General features: G+C 45.8%; 2 protein-coding genes across 7 annotated transcripts in view; both read right to left on the bottom strand.

The window, feature by feature from the left end:
- LOC106594999 (protein tweety homolog 3) overlaps nt 1-7,367 on the bottom strand; it is a 66,668-nt gene extending 59,301 nt beyond the window's left edge. For 2 of the 3 annotated variants that reach the window (XM_082967432.1, XM_045710500.2), the window contains exon 1: nt 6,212-7,366. In XM_082967432.1, the coding sequence (XP_082823558.1) occupies nt 6,212-6,337 (126 nt within the window). In that variant the 5' untranslated portion in view covers nt 6,338-7,366. Of the gene's footprint in view, nt 1-6,211 lie in introns of all 3 variants that reach the window. The other variant, XM_045710501.2, reaches the window with a different exon arrangement.
- A 135-nt stretch (nt 7,368-7,502) lies between these two features.
- LOC123723886 (IQ domain-containing protein E) overlaps nt 7,503-16,221 on the bottom strand; it is a 21,503-nt gene continuing 12,784 nt past the window's right edge. For 3 of the 4 annotated variants that reach the window (XM_082967435.1, XM_082967442.1, XM_082967440.1), the window contains 10 exons: nt 16,057-16,208; nt 15,794-15,849; nt 15,411-15,661; nt 14,579-14,686; nt 14,157-14,346; nt 12,777-12,872; nt 12,170-12,294; nt 10,679-10,770; nt 10,461-10,562; nt 7,503-8,261 (listed from right to left, as the gene is read on the bottom strand). In XM_082967435.1, the coding sequence (XP_082823561.1) occupies nt 8,134-8,261; nt 10,461-10,562; nt 10,679-10,770; nt 12,170-12,294; nt 12,777-12,872; nt 14,157-14,346; nt 14,579-14,686; nt 15,411-15,661; nt 15,794-15,849; nt 16,057-16,208 (1,300 nt within the window). In that variant the 3' untranslated portion in view covers nt 7,503-8,133. The remainder of the gene's footprint in view (nt 8,262-10,460; nt 10,563-10,678; nt 10,771-12,169; nt 12,295-12,776; nt 12,873-14,156; nt 14,347-14,578; nt 14,687-15,410; nt 15,662-15,793; nt 15,850-16,056; nt 16,209-16,221) is intronic. The other variant, XM_082967438.1, reaches the window with a different exon arrangement.

The following is a 16,221-nucleotide window of genomic DNA, read 5'->3' on the forward strand; positions in this document are numbered from 1 at the left end:
TGTTGTAAGTCCACAACACAGCTTAAACCACATCAGGAAACCCAGGGGTCACGTTAGAGCTCAAACATCTGTATAGTTTTATACTGAAAGTCAACAGTGTTTTCTTTGCTTCACATAAAATACATGAGTAAAATAGCTTCATCTTCATCAGATGACAACAGCAGTGCAACGCTATCTGGCTGGCAGCCACACAAGTAAATGAGCTTAAAATGTAAAAAGGCAAGGTCTTTTCTAGAAGAAAGAAAAACGATGCACGGCCATCATATTTCTAATGTTTATTGAAGGAATGTAGCCAGCTACATTTCCTAATCATTTGCTTGAAGTCGATCTTGCATTTTACCAGAGACAAGTAGACTACAGTAACACTGAGAAAAGTACCAGAGAAAAGTAGACTACAGTAACACTGAGAAACGTACCAGAGAAAAGTAGACTACAGTAACACTGAGAAACGTACCAGTGAAAAGTAGACTACAGTAACACTGAGAAAAGTACCAGAGAAAAGTAGACTACAGTAACACTGAGAAAAGTACCAGAGAAAAGTAGACTACAGTAACACTGAGAAACGTACCAGAGAAAAGTAGACTACAGTAACACTGAGAAAAGTACCAGAGAAAAGTAGACTACAGTAACACTGAGAAAAGTAGACTACAGTAACACTGAGAAAAGTACCAGAGAAAAGTAGACTACAGTAACACTGAGAAAAGTACCAGAGAAAAGTAGACTACAGTAACACTGAGAAAAGTAGACTACAGTAACACTGAGAAAGGTACCCGAGAAAAGTAGACTACAGTAACACTGAGAAAAGTACCAGAGAAAAGTAGACTACAGTAACACTGAGAAAAGTAGACTACAGTAACACTGAGAAACGTACCAGAGAAAAGTAGACTACAGTAACACTGAGAAAAGTAGACTACAGTAACACTGAGAAACGTACCAGAGACAAGTAGACTACAGTAACACTGAGAAAAGTAGACTACAGTAACACTGAGAAATGTACCAGAGACAAGTAGACTACAGTAACACTGAGAAAAGTAGACTACAGTAACACTGAGAAAAGTAGACTACAGTAACACTGAGAAACGTACCAGAGAAAAGTAGACTACAGTAACACAGAGAAAAGTAGACTACAGTAACACTGAGAAAAGTAGACTACAGTAACACTGAGAAACGTACCAGAGACAAGTAGACTACAGTAACACTGAGAAAAGTAGACTACAGTAACACTGAGAAAAGTAGACTACAGTAACACTGAGAAAAGTACCAGAGAAAAGGAGCTACACATCAGTCAGAGCCATGTCTGCTGATAGAACACCAGAGAGGAGACAAGTGCAACTCAAAGCACAAACTGTGTCTGATGCTGAGCAGAAATTACAACAAGAAGCATCATTAGATCTACATTTAGAAAACTCTCCAATATTTTTAGCATTTTCCATTTTTCTACGTGACCCCTGAGACCACTTTTGAGGTCTGCACCAGCCAGAGACGTTGTTTGGTTAGTGATGTTTCCGTAGAGCTCATGTGATTGCAGAGTTATCTAAACAAAATGACCACTGGATTGAGGTAAATAATCCTGATATCATTCTGCCAGGTAGGCAGAGGCTACTTTGTAGTTAACATTTAATACAGAAGGTTTCTGGAAAAGCCTTTCCATCTCTACCAGAACACGGTTGTCATTAGCATCATCGCTAACGGCGACACAAATTGGTAGAAAAAAAAGCACCCAGACAGACTTGCCGTTGCCTCTTCAGAAAGTTGCAGGAAAATACGAATCACTGAGGCATTTTGTTCATGTCTTCTGATTAACTGGCTAATTAACCTCTATGGGCTAGGGCGTCCCACCTACTCAACAGCCAGTGTAATCCCGTGGCGCGTTATTCAAATTCCTCAAAAATGCAAAAACTTCAATTTTTCAAACATATGACTATTTTACACCATTTTAAAGACAAGACTCTCGTTAATCTAACCACACTGTCCGATTTAAAAAAGGCTTTACAACGAAAGCAAAACATTAGATTATGTCAGCAGAGTACCCAGCCAGAAATAATGAGACACCCATTTTTCAAGCTAGCATATAATGTCACATAAACCCAAACCACAGCTAAATGTAGCACTAACCTTTGATGATCTTCAGCAGATGACAACTCTAGGACATTATGTTATACAATACATGCATGTTTTGTTCAATCAAGTTCATATTTATATCAAAAAACAGCGTTTTACATTAGCATGTGACTAGCATGTGACTAGCATTCCCACCGAACACTGCCGGTGAATTTACTAAATTACTCACGATAAACGTTCACAAAAAGCATAACAATTATTTTAAGAATTATAGATACAGAACTCCTCTATGCACTCGATATGTCCGATTTTAAAATAGCTTTTGGTGAAAGCACATTTTGCAATATTCTCAGTAGATAGCCCGACATCACAGGGCTAGCTATTTAGACACCCAGCAAGTTTAGCACTCACCAAAGTCAGATTTACTATAAGAAAAATGTTATTACCTTTGCTGTCTTTGTCAGAATGCACTCCCAGGACTTCTACTTCAATAACAAATGTCGGTTTGGTCCCAAATAATCCATAGTTATATCCAAATAGCGGCCTTTTGTTCGTGCGTTCAAGACACTATCCCAAAGGGTAAGTAAGGGTGACGAGCATGGCGCAATTCGTGACAAAAAAAATTGAAATATTCCATTACCGTACTTCGAAGCATGTCAACCGCTGTTTAAAATCAATTTTTCTGCCATTTTTCTCATAAAAAAGCGATAATATTCCGACCGGGAATCTGCGTTTAGGTAAACAGACGAAAGAAAATAAAGCATGGGGTCGACGCGGGCACGCGCCTAAGCCCATAGCACTCTGATCGGCCACTTGCCAAACGCGATAAAGTGTTTCAGCCAGAGGCTGCCTCGATATCGTTCAGCTTTTTCCCGGGCTCTGAGAGCCTATGGGAGCCGTAGGAAGTGTCACGTTATAGCAAAGATCCTCAGTCTTCAATAAAAAGAGCCAAGATGAAACACAACTTGTCAGACAGGCCACTTCCTGCATGGAATCTTCTCAGGTTTTGGCCTGCCATATGAGTTCTGTTATACTCACAGACACCATTCAAACAGTTTTAGAAACTTTAGGGTGTTTTCTATCCAAAGCCAATAATTATATGCATATTCTAGTTACTGGGCAGGAGTAGTAACCAGATTAAATCGGGTACGTTTTTTATACGGCCGTGTCAATACTGCCCCCTAGCCCTAACAGGTTAATGAATGTTCTACTGAGTTCAATACATTTAGTTGATTTCCTACTGAGTTCAATACATTTAGTTGATTTCCTACTGAGTTCAATACATTTTTGAATATTGTTGAATTCCGTTTGAATGTCTGGATTCCGTCCTCCGCAGCCTGGACTTTATACGGCCCTAAAGACACGACGCCTTGCCTTGACAACAACCTACAGACGTGTCGCCTTGACAACGACCCCCTAGGGGCCAGCTGTGACCTCGCCTCAAACAACCAGGCCAAACACACTCACACACACACACACACACACACACACACACACACAATGCTAAATATCTAGCGACATAGAAACAGCTGACATACTGTAAATTCATCCAAACACTTGTATGTACTGTACACACACAGTGGTGAAAGCTCAGTGACATAGAAACAGTCCAGGCACCAAAACACGTCAGGGTGCAATTAGTCGGAATTAGGGCCCTTAGAATTCCTACACACACACACACACACACACACACACACACACACACACACACACACACACACACACACACACACACACACACACACACACACACACACACACACACACACACACACACACACACACACAAAGGGTTTTAGTGTCCCCCTTAATGGGGTTTGGAGGAAATGGGTACTTAACAGTTCAGTTCTGATTTAGGAGAGAGAAGGAGAGCGAAGGAGAGAGAAGGAGAAAGGGTTGGGTTGGGAGGCAGGAGCAAAACCAGCTACATTCCAACAGACTAACTAGACTTGTTTTGAAAGAAGCTTATGATGTTGTAGTAGACAGACTGTGGTTGTAGTAGACAGACTGTGGTTGTAGTAGACAGACTGTGGTTGTAGTAGACAGACCGTGGTTGTAGTAGCCAGACTGTGGTTGTAGTGGACAGACTGTGGTTGTAGTAGACAGACTGTGGATGTAGTAGCCAGACTGTGGTTGTAGTAGACAGACTGTGGTTGTAGTAGACAGACTGTGGTTGTAGTAGACAGACTGTGGTTGTAGTAGACAGACTGTGGATGTAGTATACAGACTGTGGTTGTAGTAGACAGACTGTGATTGTAGTAGACAAACTGTGGTTGTAGTAGCCAGACTGTGGTTGTAGTAGACAGACTGTGGTTGTAGTAGACAGACTGTGTTCTCCCTCTCTCTTCTTCATCTCCCTCTCTCTCCCTCTCTCTTCATCTCTCACTCTTCTTCATCTCCCTCTCTCTTCATCTCTCTCTTCTTCATCTCCCTCTTTATTCATCTCCCTCTCTCTTCATCTCTCACTCTTCTTCATCTCCCTCATCTCTCTCTTCATCTCTCTCTCTTCTTCATCTCTCTCTTCTTCATCTCCCTCTGTCTTCATCTCCCTCTCTTCTTCATCTCCCTCTCTGGCTGAACTCAATGACTGGTCTATGGCACATCTCTCTCTATGATTTATACCTGTCCTGAACTCAATGACTGGTCTATGGCACATCTCTCTCTATGATTTATACCTGTCCTGAACTCAATGACTGGTCTATGGCACATCTCTCTCTATGATTTATACCTGTCCTGAACTCAATGACTGGTCTATGGCACATCTCTCTCTCTATGATTTATACCTGTCCTGAACTCAATGACTGGTCTATGGCACATCTCTCTCTATGATTTATACCTGTCCTGAACTCAATGACTGGTCTATGGCACATCTCTCTCTATGATTTATACCTGTCCTGAACTCAATGACTGGTCTATGGCACATCTCTCTCGTTTCCTCAGTTTCTACCCTTATTTTCTCACACAATTCTTCTCTCTCTCTCCTTTGTCATGGTAGGCAGCTTCCCACGCTCACCACTTGAACTTGAACCCTCCTCCTCTAAATCACGGTTCCTTGTCTCTTTCCCTCCTCTGTCCATCCCTTCTTCACCAAACAAGCCACTGACCCGTCACATCAAGCTGCTGTTACATGTGTAATAACACCAGTAACACTGTCTACCAAGCTGCTGTTACATGTGTAATAACACCAGTAACACTGTCTATCAAGCTGCTGTTACATGTGTAATAACACCAGTAACACTGTCTATCAAGCTGCTGTTACATGTGTAATAACACCAGTAACACTGTCTATCAAGCTGCTGTTACATGTGTAATAACACCAGTAACACTGTCTACCAAGCTGCTGTTACATGTGTAATAACACCAGTAACACTGTCTATCAAGCTGCTGTTACATGTGTAATAACACCAGTAACACTGTCTATCAAGCTGCTGTTACATGTGTAATAACACCAGTAACACTGTCTATCAAGCTGCTGTTACATGTGTAATAACACCAGTAACACTGTCTACCAAGCTGCTGTTACATGTGTAATAACACCAGTAACACTGTCTATCAAGATAGAGCTACAATAGTCATTGTTCTATTAATTACATTGTAATAGACTTGAACTGTTTCTGCATCAATTTGTTATCATGAAGGCAAGGAGACAAGGACAGGAGATGAGGAGACAAGTGTTGGAATACTACCTAGGAGGGGATGGATGGACCAGCCATCTGTTTCCCCAGGGTAGTAGATTATTATTATAAAAATGAATTGATGTAACCTTTATTTAACTAGGAAAGTCAGTTAAGAACAAATTATTATTTACAATGACGGCCTACCCCGGCCAAACCCTAACCCGGACGACGCTGGGCCAATTATGCACCGCCCTATGGGACTCCCAATCACGGCCGGTTGTGATACAGCCTGGAATCAAACCAGGGACTGTGGTGACGCCTCTAGCACTGAGATGCAGTGCCTTAGACCGCTGTGCCACCTGGGATCACTCTATAGGGCTATAGTGAATGTTGATCTGGATAACGGTTTTGATTGAAAAAGCCTTGGCCTTGGTGATAAAACGTGCTTGTCCTTCAGGATTGTGTGTGTGTGGCTTGTGTGCATACATCTGTGTGTCTGTGTATGCATGCATCTGTTTATGTTCCAAACCTACCTTCTGGTACTCTGAGTCCTCGGGGCTGAAGTCGCTGCTGACCGTCTCAAAGTGCAGGTTGAAGTGGGGGAGGCGGTGGAGAAGGTTGACCCACCATGGGGGAGAGTAGTTTACTACCGCTGCCATGCTCTCTCACACACAGACCCGCCGGTGTCACTACCAATCTGTCAGCCCGAAATATGTGTCCTCTCCAGTCAACAACACTGCTTACAACGCCCACGCATAGGCTACAATTCTCTTCTGAGCGTGGAGTAGTGTGGTGCGCCGAGTGGGTTGTTATCATCGATGTGATTCCGTCATCAATTCAAATAACGATTATCCGTTATTGACGGTTTGTTTTATGGTACCGTCGACCGACGCCACGGTCAAATCAACAATAATTCGTTTACTCAGTCGGTCGTTGATTGATTTACGGTGTTGCAGGCTACAATTTCCAGGGCCGCCAACATTCTCGTTCCCACGGGTCTATTAGTTTCTTCCAGCCACGAGTGGTATTGGTGGTATTGGATTATTCCGGTTCTCCATTACCGCATTCCCAACTCTGAGCCAGGACGACAGAAAAATCCATATTCTGCTCCAAACTATGTGTGAATGTAGCCAAGTCTCATTTTGCAATGTGAACACTTATCCACTGAAACCTAGCGGTCGCACCACCAAACGACCTATTCGGCCACAGATTGTAGGCTATTGTTCCTTCTACAGCCCATGTAGGCTAAACCAGCAGGACTGCAGCAGAAATCACGACAACTCTCTCACATCTCATCGAACAATAACGGACATCCACTCTTAGAAAGACAGCTTACCACTCTAAAAATGCCGTTACATTGCGGTTAGATTTGTCCGACAAAATATCCACGAATCAAATATTCTCTTTTCTAGATCCCAATGAGAAGGGGGATTTCAGGTTAAGATGACCTCCAATGAAATTATGAGATTTAACATCCGTTCAGCGAGCGGTCCCGGTGGGGGTTCGTTTTAAATGTCCTCCCGGTGATGAAACGTCGCCGTCGTCGGCTGCTACATTGTTCACAGTTAACGAATTTTGGAGCGCGACGCAAACACGAGCTCGAAAACCCCTAGGAGGACAAAGCTTCTCACTGCAGCTCGCTCTGCAAATAGATCTGTCGACCATGTGTGCAGAGCGGAGCGGTGTTGAATGCGCAAATACTCAGCCCCCCCCCCCCCCCCCCCTTCCGATGGAGTAACGGTAACACACAACCCAGTCCATTACGATAAAACATCACAACACACCTTTTCATCAAAAAACGAAGAAACACCATGACCTCTGAAGTGATGTACGATACAAGGAAAGATACTCCTTTAATCAGATAAAACATTATGTTCATGGATTACAGCTATTATAAAAAAAACACAACTCAAGGCACGATAACAACACAAAATCCCTACCAGTCACGCGCACTCTCCTCTGAGCGTCATATTGCAGTAGAATATGATGATAAGTTCACAGTTTGAATCAGCAGTGTTTCTATTGATAGACATGAATTAAAAGACGCTCATTCTCCAATAAACTCCATGATTTATAACTTTGTTTATGACCATCAATAATCTATATACAGCACTCAGGCACTTTGGCAACATAAAAAACGATCGGTATCAGAACAGAGATTTATTGGGCAGAGAGCTGGCCAAGCAACCCTCCTGTGCAGGATTATCATTATTATCATTATTATTATTATTATTACAGCCCTGACACCAACAACCACTCCCCTCCCGGAGAGCAACTGCATGTGCAGGACTTCGTTCCAGCCCTGCACTACCAAAACACACTTGGTTCTACTTATCAGCATGTCCTCTGGACCTTGATTGAATCTGGTGTAGGGCTGTAGTAAAAGCCTGCATACCCAGCTACACACACACACACACACACACACACTTCATATCCCATAGTGCAATGCTCTGGTCTAGAAGTAGATTTCTTCTCTCCTTCCCACGAGACAAGACGGAGACACGATGATGTCATCGTCGGAATCCTCAGAGTCCATCGCCTTGGAAACCTTGGAGTCTGGAGGTGGATGGAGCTGTAGTTGGGCTACAGGCGAAGCACAGGTACACATTATATATATATACACACACACACACATTATACACTGCTCAAAAAAATAAAGGGAACACTTAAACAACACAATGTAACTCCAAGTCAATCACACTTCTGTGAAATCAAACTGTCCACTTAGGAAGCAACACTGATTGACAATAAATTTCACATGCTGTTGTGCAAATGGAATAGACAACATGTGGAAATTATAGGCAATTAGCAAGACACCCCCAATAAAGGAGTGGTTCTGCAGGTGGGGACCACAGACCACTTCTCAGTTCCGATGCTTCCTGGCTGATGTTTTGGTCACTTTTGAATGCTGGCGGTGCTTTCACTCTAGTGGTAGCATGAGACGGAGTCTACAACCCACACAAGTGGCTCAGGTAGTGCAGCTCATCCAGGATGGCACATCAAATGCGGGCTGTGGCAAGAAGGTTTGCTGTGTCTGTCAGCGTAGTGTCCAGAGCATGGAGGCGCTACCAGGAGACAAGCCAGTACATCAGGAGATGTGGAGGAGGCCGTAGGAGGGCAACAACCCAGCAGCAGGACCGCTACCTCCGCCTTTGTGCAAGGAGGAGCAGGAGAAGCACTGCTAGAGCCCTGCAAAATGACCTCCAGCAGGCCACAAATGTGCATGTGTCTGCTCAAACGGTCAGAAACAGACTCCATGAGGGTGGTATGAGGGCCCGACGTCCACAGGTGGGGGTTGTGCTTACAGCCCAACACCGTGCAGGACGTTTGGCATTTGCCAGAGAACACCAAGATTGGCAAATTCGCCACTGGCGCCCTGTGCTCTTCACAGATGAAAGCAGGTTCACACTGAGCACGTGACAGACGTGACAGAGTCTGGAGACGCCGTGGAGAACGTTCTGCTGCCTGCAACATCCTCCAGCATGACCGGTTTGGCGGTGGGTCAGTCATGGTGTGGGGTGGCATTTCTTTGGGGGGCCGCACAGCCCTCCATGTGCTCGCCAGAGGTAGCCTGACTGCCATTAGGTACCGAGATGAGATCCTCAGACCCCTTGTGAGACCATATGCTGGTGCGGTTGGCCCTGGGTTCCTCCTAATGCAAGACAATGCTAGACCTCATGTGGCTGGAGTGTGTCAGCAGTTCCTGCAAGAGGAAGGCATTGATGCTATGGACTGGCCCGCTTGTTCCCCAGACCTGAATCCAATCCAATTGAGCACATCTGGGACATCATGTCTCGCTCCATCCACCAACGCCATGTTGCACCACAGACTGTCCAGGAGTTGGCGGATGCTTTAGTCCAGGTCTGGGAGGAGATCCCTCAGGAGACCATCCGCCACCTCATCAGGAGCATGCCCAGGCGTCGTAGGGAGGTCATACAGGCACGTGGAGGCCACACACACTACTGAGCCTCATTTTGACTTGTTTTAAGGACATTACATCAAAGTTGGATCAGCCTGTAGTGTGGTTTTCCACTTTAATTTTGAGTGGGACTCCAATTCCAGACCTCCATGGGTTGATAAATTGGATTTCCATTGATTATTTTTGTGTGATTTTGTTGTCAGCACATTCAACTATGTAAAGAAAAAAGTATTTAATAAGATAATTTCTTTCATTCAGATCTAGGATGTGTTGTTTAAGTGTTCCCTTTATTTTTTTTAGCAGTATATATACACACACACACAAAGACACACACACATATTATATACACACACATTATACACACACACATTATATATACACACACACATTATATACACACACATTATATACACACACACATTATATACACACACACACACACACACATTATATACACACACACATCATATACACACACACATTATATACACACACACACATTATACACACACACACACACACACATTATATATACACACACACACACATTATATATATACACACACACACACACACACACATTATACACACACACACAAATTATATATACACACACACACATTATATACACACACACACACACATTATACACACACACATTATATATACACACACACAAACACACATACATTATATATATACACACACACACATTATATACACACATTATATACACACACACACACACACAGAGAAGCAAAGGAACACACACACATTTTATACACACAGAAACACACACAGAAGCACAGGAACACACATTATAAATATAAATACATATATATGTATATATCCAGACAGCATACCTGGTGTGAGTCTCCTCCTGTTGGACAGTATGTTAGAGACAGGCCAGGGATCTTCCTCACTCAGCGCCGTTACATCTTCATCTACTTCACTGCCTGGAAGGGCTAACACACACACACACACACACACACACACACACATTTTCAAATCCTGATTTGTCCTTCAGTCAGCGCTGTGCCACCAAGGTGTCAGATTCAGTGTGTGTGTGTGTGTGTCTCACCTGTGTTGCTGGGAGTGTGTGTTGAAGGGACAGAGGGGACTCTTCTAGGAGCTGGTGTGGGTCCACAGGGAGGAGGGGCTGGAGGCTCAGAGCTACAAACACACAGTTATACATACAATACAAAAACAGACACTTTCCAACGTCAGAACTGTGTGTGGTGGTGTGGGGGTGTGGTGGTGTGGTGGTGTGGTGTGGGGGTGTGGGGGTGTGGTGGTGAGGTGGTGTGGTGTGGTGGTGTGGGGGTCTGGGGGTGTGGTGGTGGTGTGGTGTGGTGGTGGTGTGGTGGTGTGGTGGTGGTGTGGTGTGGTGGTGGTGTGGGGGTGTGGTGGTGTGGGGGTGTGGTGTGGTGGTGTGGTGGTGTGGGGGTGTGGGGGTGTGGTGGTGGTGTGGGGGTGTGGTGGTGTGGTGTGGTGGTGGTGTGGTGGTGTGGGGGTGTGGTGGTGTGGGGGGGTGGTGGTGTGGTGTGGTGGTGGTGTGGGGGTGTGGTGGTGTGGGGGTGTGGTGGTGTGGGGGTGTGGTGGTGGTGTGGTGGTGTGGTGGTGTGGGGGTGTGGGGGTGTGGTGGTGTGGTGTGGTGGTGGTGTGGGGGTGTGGTGGTGTGGGGGTGTGGTGGTGTGGTGGTGTGGTGTGGTGGTGTGGGGGTGTGGTGGTGTGGTGTGGTGGTGGTGTGGGGGTGTGGGGGTGTGGTGGTGGTGTGGTGGTGGTGTGAGGGTGTGGTGGTGTGGTGTGGTGGTGGTGTGGGGCTGTGGTGGTGTGGTGGTGTGGGGGTGTGGTGGTGGTGTGGTGGTGGTGTGGTGGGGGTGTGGTGTGGTGGTGGTGTGGTGTGGTGGTGTGGGGGTGGTGTGGGGGTGTGGTGGTGTGGGGATGTGGTGGTGTGGTGGTGGTGTGGTGGTGTGGTGGTGGTGTGGGGGTGTGGTGGTGTGGTGTGGTGGTGGTGTGGTGGTGTGGGGGTGTGGTGGTGTGGGGGTGTGGTGGTGTGGGGGTGTGGTGGTGTGGTGGTGTGGGGGTGTGGTGGTGTGGTGTGGTGGTGTGGGGGTGTGGTGGTGTGGTGTGGTGGTGGTGTGGGGGTGGGTGTGGGGGTGTGGTGGTGTGGTGGTGGTGTGGTGTGGTGGTGGTGTGGTGGTGGTGTGGTGGTGGTGTGGGGGTGTGGTGGTGTGGGGGTGTGGTGTGGTGGTGGTGTGGGGGTGTGGTGGTGTGGTGGTGGTGTGGTGTGGGGGTGTGGTGGTGTGGTGTGGTGGTGGTGTGGGGCTGTGGTGGTGTGGTGTGGTGGTGGTGTGGGGGTGTGGTGGTGTGGTGGTGGTGTGGTGGTGTGGTGGTGGTGTGGTGTGGTGGTGGTGTGGTGGTGTGGTGTGGTGGTGTGGGGGTGTGGGGGTGTGGTGGTGTGGTGGTGGTGTGGTGTGGTGGTGGTGTGGTGTGGTGGTGTGGTGGTGTGGTGGTGGTGTGGTGGTGTGGTGGTGTGGGAGTGTGGGGGTGTGGTGGTGTGGTGTGTCACCTCTCCGTCATTAGTCCGCTGCGTGTCAGGTGACCTCGGAACACAGACTGGATCAGCGTCACGGCAACCAGCTCCCCATCCTCCACACAGGAGGTAACATCACTGCCACGCTGTGATTGGCCATTCTGGAAATTAAACATTAAATAGTAACTCTTATATAAGAGCCTAATTAGGGCAAATTCCCTTTACTCAATAGATACCTATTGTAAATACGGGGAAACAGTGCCCGTAAGTGGCTATTTGGTTGAACTACAACATAAAAAAAACTTATTTTACCTTTATTTAACAAGGCAAGTCAGTTCTTAAGAATAAATTCTTATTTTCAATGACGGTTGAGGAACAGTGGGTTAACTGCCTTGTTCAGGGGCAGAATGACAGATTTTTACCTTGTCAGCTCAGGGATTCGATCTTGCAACCTTTCGGGGTTACTAGTCCAACGCTTTAACCACTAGGATACCTGCCACCCCACAAACATTGCAAATGTGTGTGTGTGTGTGTGTGTGTGTGTGTGTGTGTGTGTGTGTGTGTGTGTGTGTGTGTGTGTGTGTGTGTGTGTGTGTGTGTGTGTGTGTGTGTGTGTGTGTGTGTGTGTGTGTGTGTGAGAGACCTTGCTGAGAGTGCTGGTGTGTGTGTCTCGGAGGTGAGCTATCTGGCTCTGTCTGAGGAGATGTCCTCTTATTGCTGACTGGATCAACACTGTGTCCTGGGGGGAGGGGGGAGAGAGATGAGAGGGGAGAGAGAAGAGAGAGATGAGAGAGAACGTACTTTATTAGTCCATATGAGATGGGCATTTGTCTTCATTCCTGTTCTGTGGTAGCAGCTGGCAGGTACAACACCTTATTTAGATTAACTATTTAAAATGTTTGTTTCTAGTTAGTTAGTTAGTTAGTTAGTTAGTTAGTTAGTTAGTTAGTTAGTTAGTTAGTTAGTTAGTTAGTTAGTTCGTTAGTTCGTTAGTTACAGTAGTTAGTTAGTTAGTTACCCTTTCTCTGTGCTCCATCCACCCTGTTCCTGGTTAGTTAGTTACAGTAGTTAGTTAGTTAGTTAGTTACCCTTTCTCTGTGCTCCATCCACCCTGTTCCTGGTTAGTTAGTTACAGTAGTTAGTTAGTTAGTTACCCTTTCTCTGTGCTCCATCCACTCTGTTCCTGGTTAGTTAGTTACAGTAGTTAGTTAGTTACCCTTTCTCTGTGCTCCATCCACTCTGTTTCTGGTTAGTTAGTTACAGTAGTTAGTTAGTTAGTTACCCTTTCTCTGTGCTCCATCCACCCTGTTTCTGGTTAGTTAGTTACAGTAGTGAGGTAGTTAGTTACCCTTTCTCTGTGCTCCCTCCACTCTGTTCCTGGTTAGTTAGTTACAGTAGTGAGGTAGTTAGTTACCCTTTCTCTGTGCTCCCTCCACTCTGTTCCTGGTTAGTTAGTTACAGTAGTTAGTTAGTTACCCTTTCTCTGTGCTCCATCCACCCTGTTTCTGGTTACTGGTTAGTTAGTTACAGTAGTTAGTTAGTTACCCTTTCTCTGTGCTCCATCCACCCTGTTTCTGGTTAGTTAGTTACAGTAGTTAGTTAGTTAGTTAGTTAGTTAGTTAGTTAGTTAGTTAGTTACCCTTTCTCTGTGCTCCATCCACTCTGTTTCTGGTTAGTTAGTTACAGTAGTTAGTTAGTTACCCTTTCTCTGTGCTCCATCCACCCTGTTTCTGGTTAGTTAGTTACAGTAGTGAGGTAGTTAGTTACCCTTTCTCTGTGCTCCATCCACTCTGTTTCTGGTTAGTTAGTTACAGTAGTTAGTTAGTTACCCTTTCTCTGTGCTCCATCCACTCTGTTTCTGGTTAGTTAGTTACAGTAGTTAGTTAGTTACCCTTTCTCTGTGCTCCATCCACCCTGTTTCTGGTTAGTTAGTTACAGTAGTTAGTTAGTTAGTTACCCTTTCTCTGTGCTCCATCCACTCTGTTCCTGGTTAGTTAGTTACAGTAGTGAGGTAGTTAGTTACCCTTTCTCTGTGCTCCAGCCACTCTCTCTGGATCACCCTAGCTGCCCTTTCCTTCTCCTCCCTCCCTTCTGGGTTCTCCTTCCGGTTCTCCCGGTTCTGTTCTTCCCTCTCTCTCTGTTCTTCTTCAGTCCATCTCTTCTTCTCCTCCTCCAGAGATTGTATCTTCACGGTCAGCTGTTCTATCTCCAGTCTGGACAGGGAGGAAAATCAGACAAGTAGAAAGGTTTCCATGGAAACGTCATGGCACAGACACACAAGAGAGAAAAAGTCTCCATGCAACCTCTGTGGGCGTGTCACAGTGGTTATAAGCCTGTAGTAAACAGTTACAGTAGTATTTATGTCATATTGGATGTAAACACCATTCATTGTGTAGTAGTGTATTCCCCAGTCAGGATGTTCAGGTTGAACTGGGAGATACATACTGGTAGAGTTGTGTTTCCTTCTCATGTTCACTCCTTTGTTCGTTCTTCCTCCTCTCCGTCTCTTTCTCTTCCTGCTCTCTTTCAGCCATCAGTCGATTCAGCTCCTGTCTGAAAACAGAAGATTCAGCCATCAGTCGATTCAGCTCCTGTCTGAAAACAGAAGATTCAGCCGTCAGTCTCAGCTCCTGTCTGAAAACAGAAGATTCAGCCATCAGTCGATTCAGCTCCTGTCTGAAAACAGAAGATTCAGCCATCAGTCGATTCAGCTCCTGTCTGAAAACAGAAGATTCAGCCATCAGTCGTCTCAGCTCCTGTCTGAAAACAGAAGATTCAGCCATCTGTCGATTCAGCTCCTGTCTGAAAACAGAAGATTCAGCCATCAGTCGTCTCAGCTCCTGTCTGAAAACAGAAGATTCAGCCATCAGTCGATTCAGCTCCTGTCTGAAAACAGAAGATTCAGCCGTCAGTCTCAGCTCCTGTCTGAAAACAGAAGATTCAGCCATCAGTCATCTCAGCTCCTGTCTGAAAACAGAAGATTCAGCCATCAGTCGATTCAGCTCCTGTCTGAAAACAGAAGATTCAGCCATCAGTCGATTCAGCTCCTGTCTGAAAACAGAAGATTCAGCCATCAGTCGTCTCAGCTCCTGTCTGAAAACAAAAGATTCAGCCATCAGTCGTCTCAGCTCCTGTCTGAAGACAGAAGATCCTAAACATATTCTGAAAACTAAGAACACCAATAACTCAATATCAAACATTCTATTGCAATCACTGGTGATTTCCAATTTCAATTTCCCATACTGCATTGCTGTAGTCATGTTAGCGTCTCTCTTACTCTCTATCGGTCAGCGTCTCCTGTAGCTCCGCCTTCTCCTGCTCCAGTTGTCTGACACACCCCTTCAGACGGACAAACCCCTCCCCTTCCTGTTGGGTGTTTACCACTGCAACGCCCCCTTCCGTTGTTACGGTGGTTATCCCCGGCGGCGTAGCAACCCCTGTCTCCGTGGGTGTGGTGAGTCGGTCAGTCTGGACTAGTCTGTCCACCCCACTCCTCCTGGCCGGGGCACTCCTCACCTCCTCTAACCTCTGAGACAGGATGGGAGGGGGAGTGTTAACATGTGTTTGTGTGTGTGTGTGTGAGGTTACTCCCTCCATTCCACTGTGTAGGACCAACCAGGAGACTGAGGGGGAGACAGGAGAAAGCCTCCATCTACTCACCCTCTCCAGTTCCACCAGTCTCCTCAACACTCTCTGTTTGCTCCAGTCTTTGTAGGCTGAAACACAAGTGCAACAAATCATCGACTAGAAATACTATGAATACAGGAGATTGGGCCATTTGTTATTTAACCTTTGACCCTGCTGTGTTGTTGATTTCCTCAAAGTGTGTGTGTGTGTGTGTGTGTGTGTGTGTGTGTGTGTGTGTGTGTGTGTGTGTGTGTGTGTGTGTGTGTGTGTGTGTGTGTGTGTGTGTGTGTGAGAACCTTTCAGCCCGCTGGCTGGGCTGTCTGTGTTGAGTTCCTCTCTCAGTGTGTGGTTCTCCTGCTGTAGCTGTTTCAGGTTCTCTGATAAACGCAGAACCGTAGAGCTTAAAACCCTCTGCTTCCTCTGAGAACCTTTACTCTCTGTTCTACTGCTACAGAGAGAGG

The sequence above is a fragment of the Salmo salar genome, chromosome 02, assembly GCF_965601325.2.
Source record: "Salmo salar chromosome 02, fSalSal1, whole genome shotgun sequence".
Classification (NCBI taxonomy): Eukaryota; Metazoa; Chordata; class Actinopteri; order Salmoniformes; family Salmonidae; genus Salmo; species Salmo salar.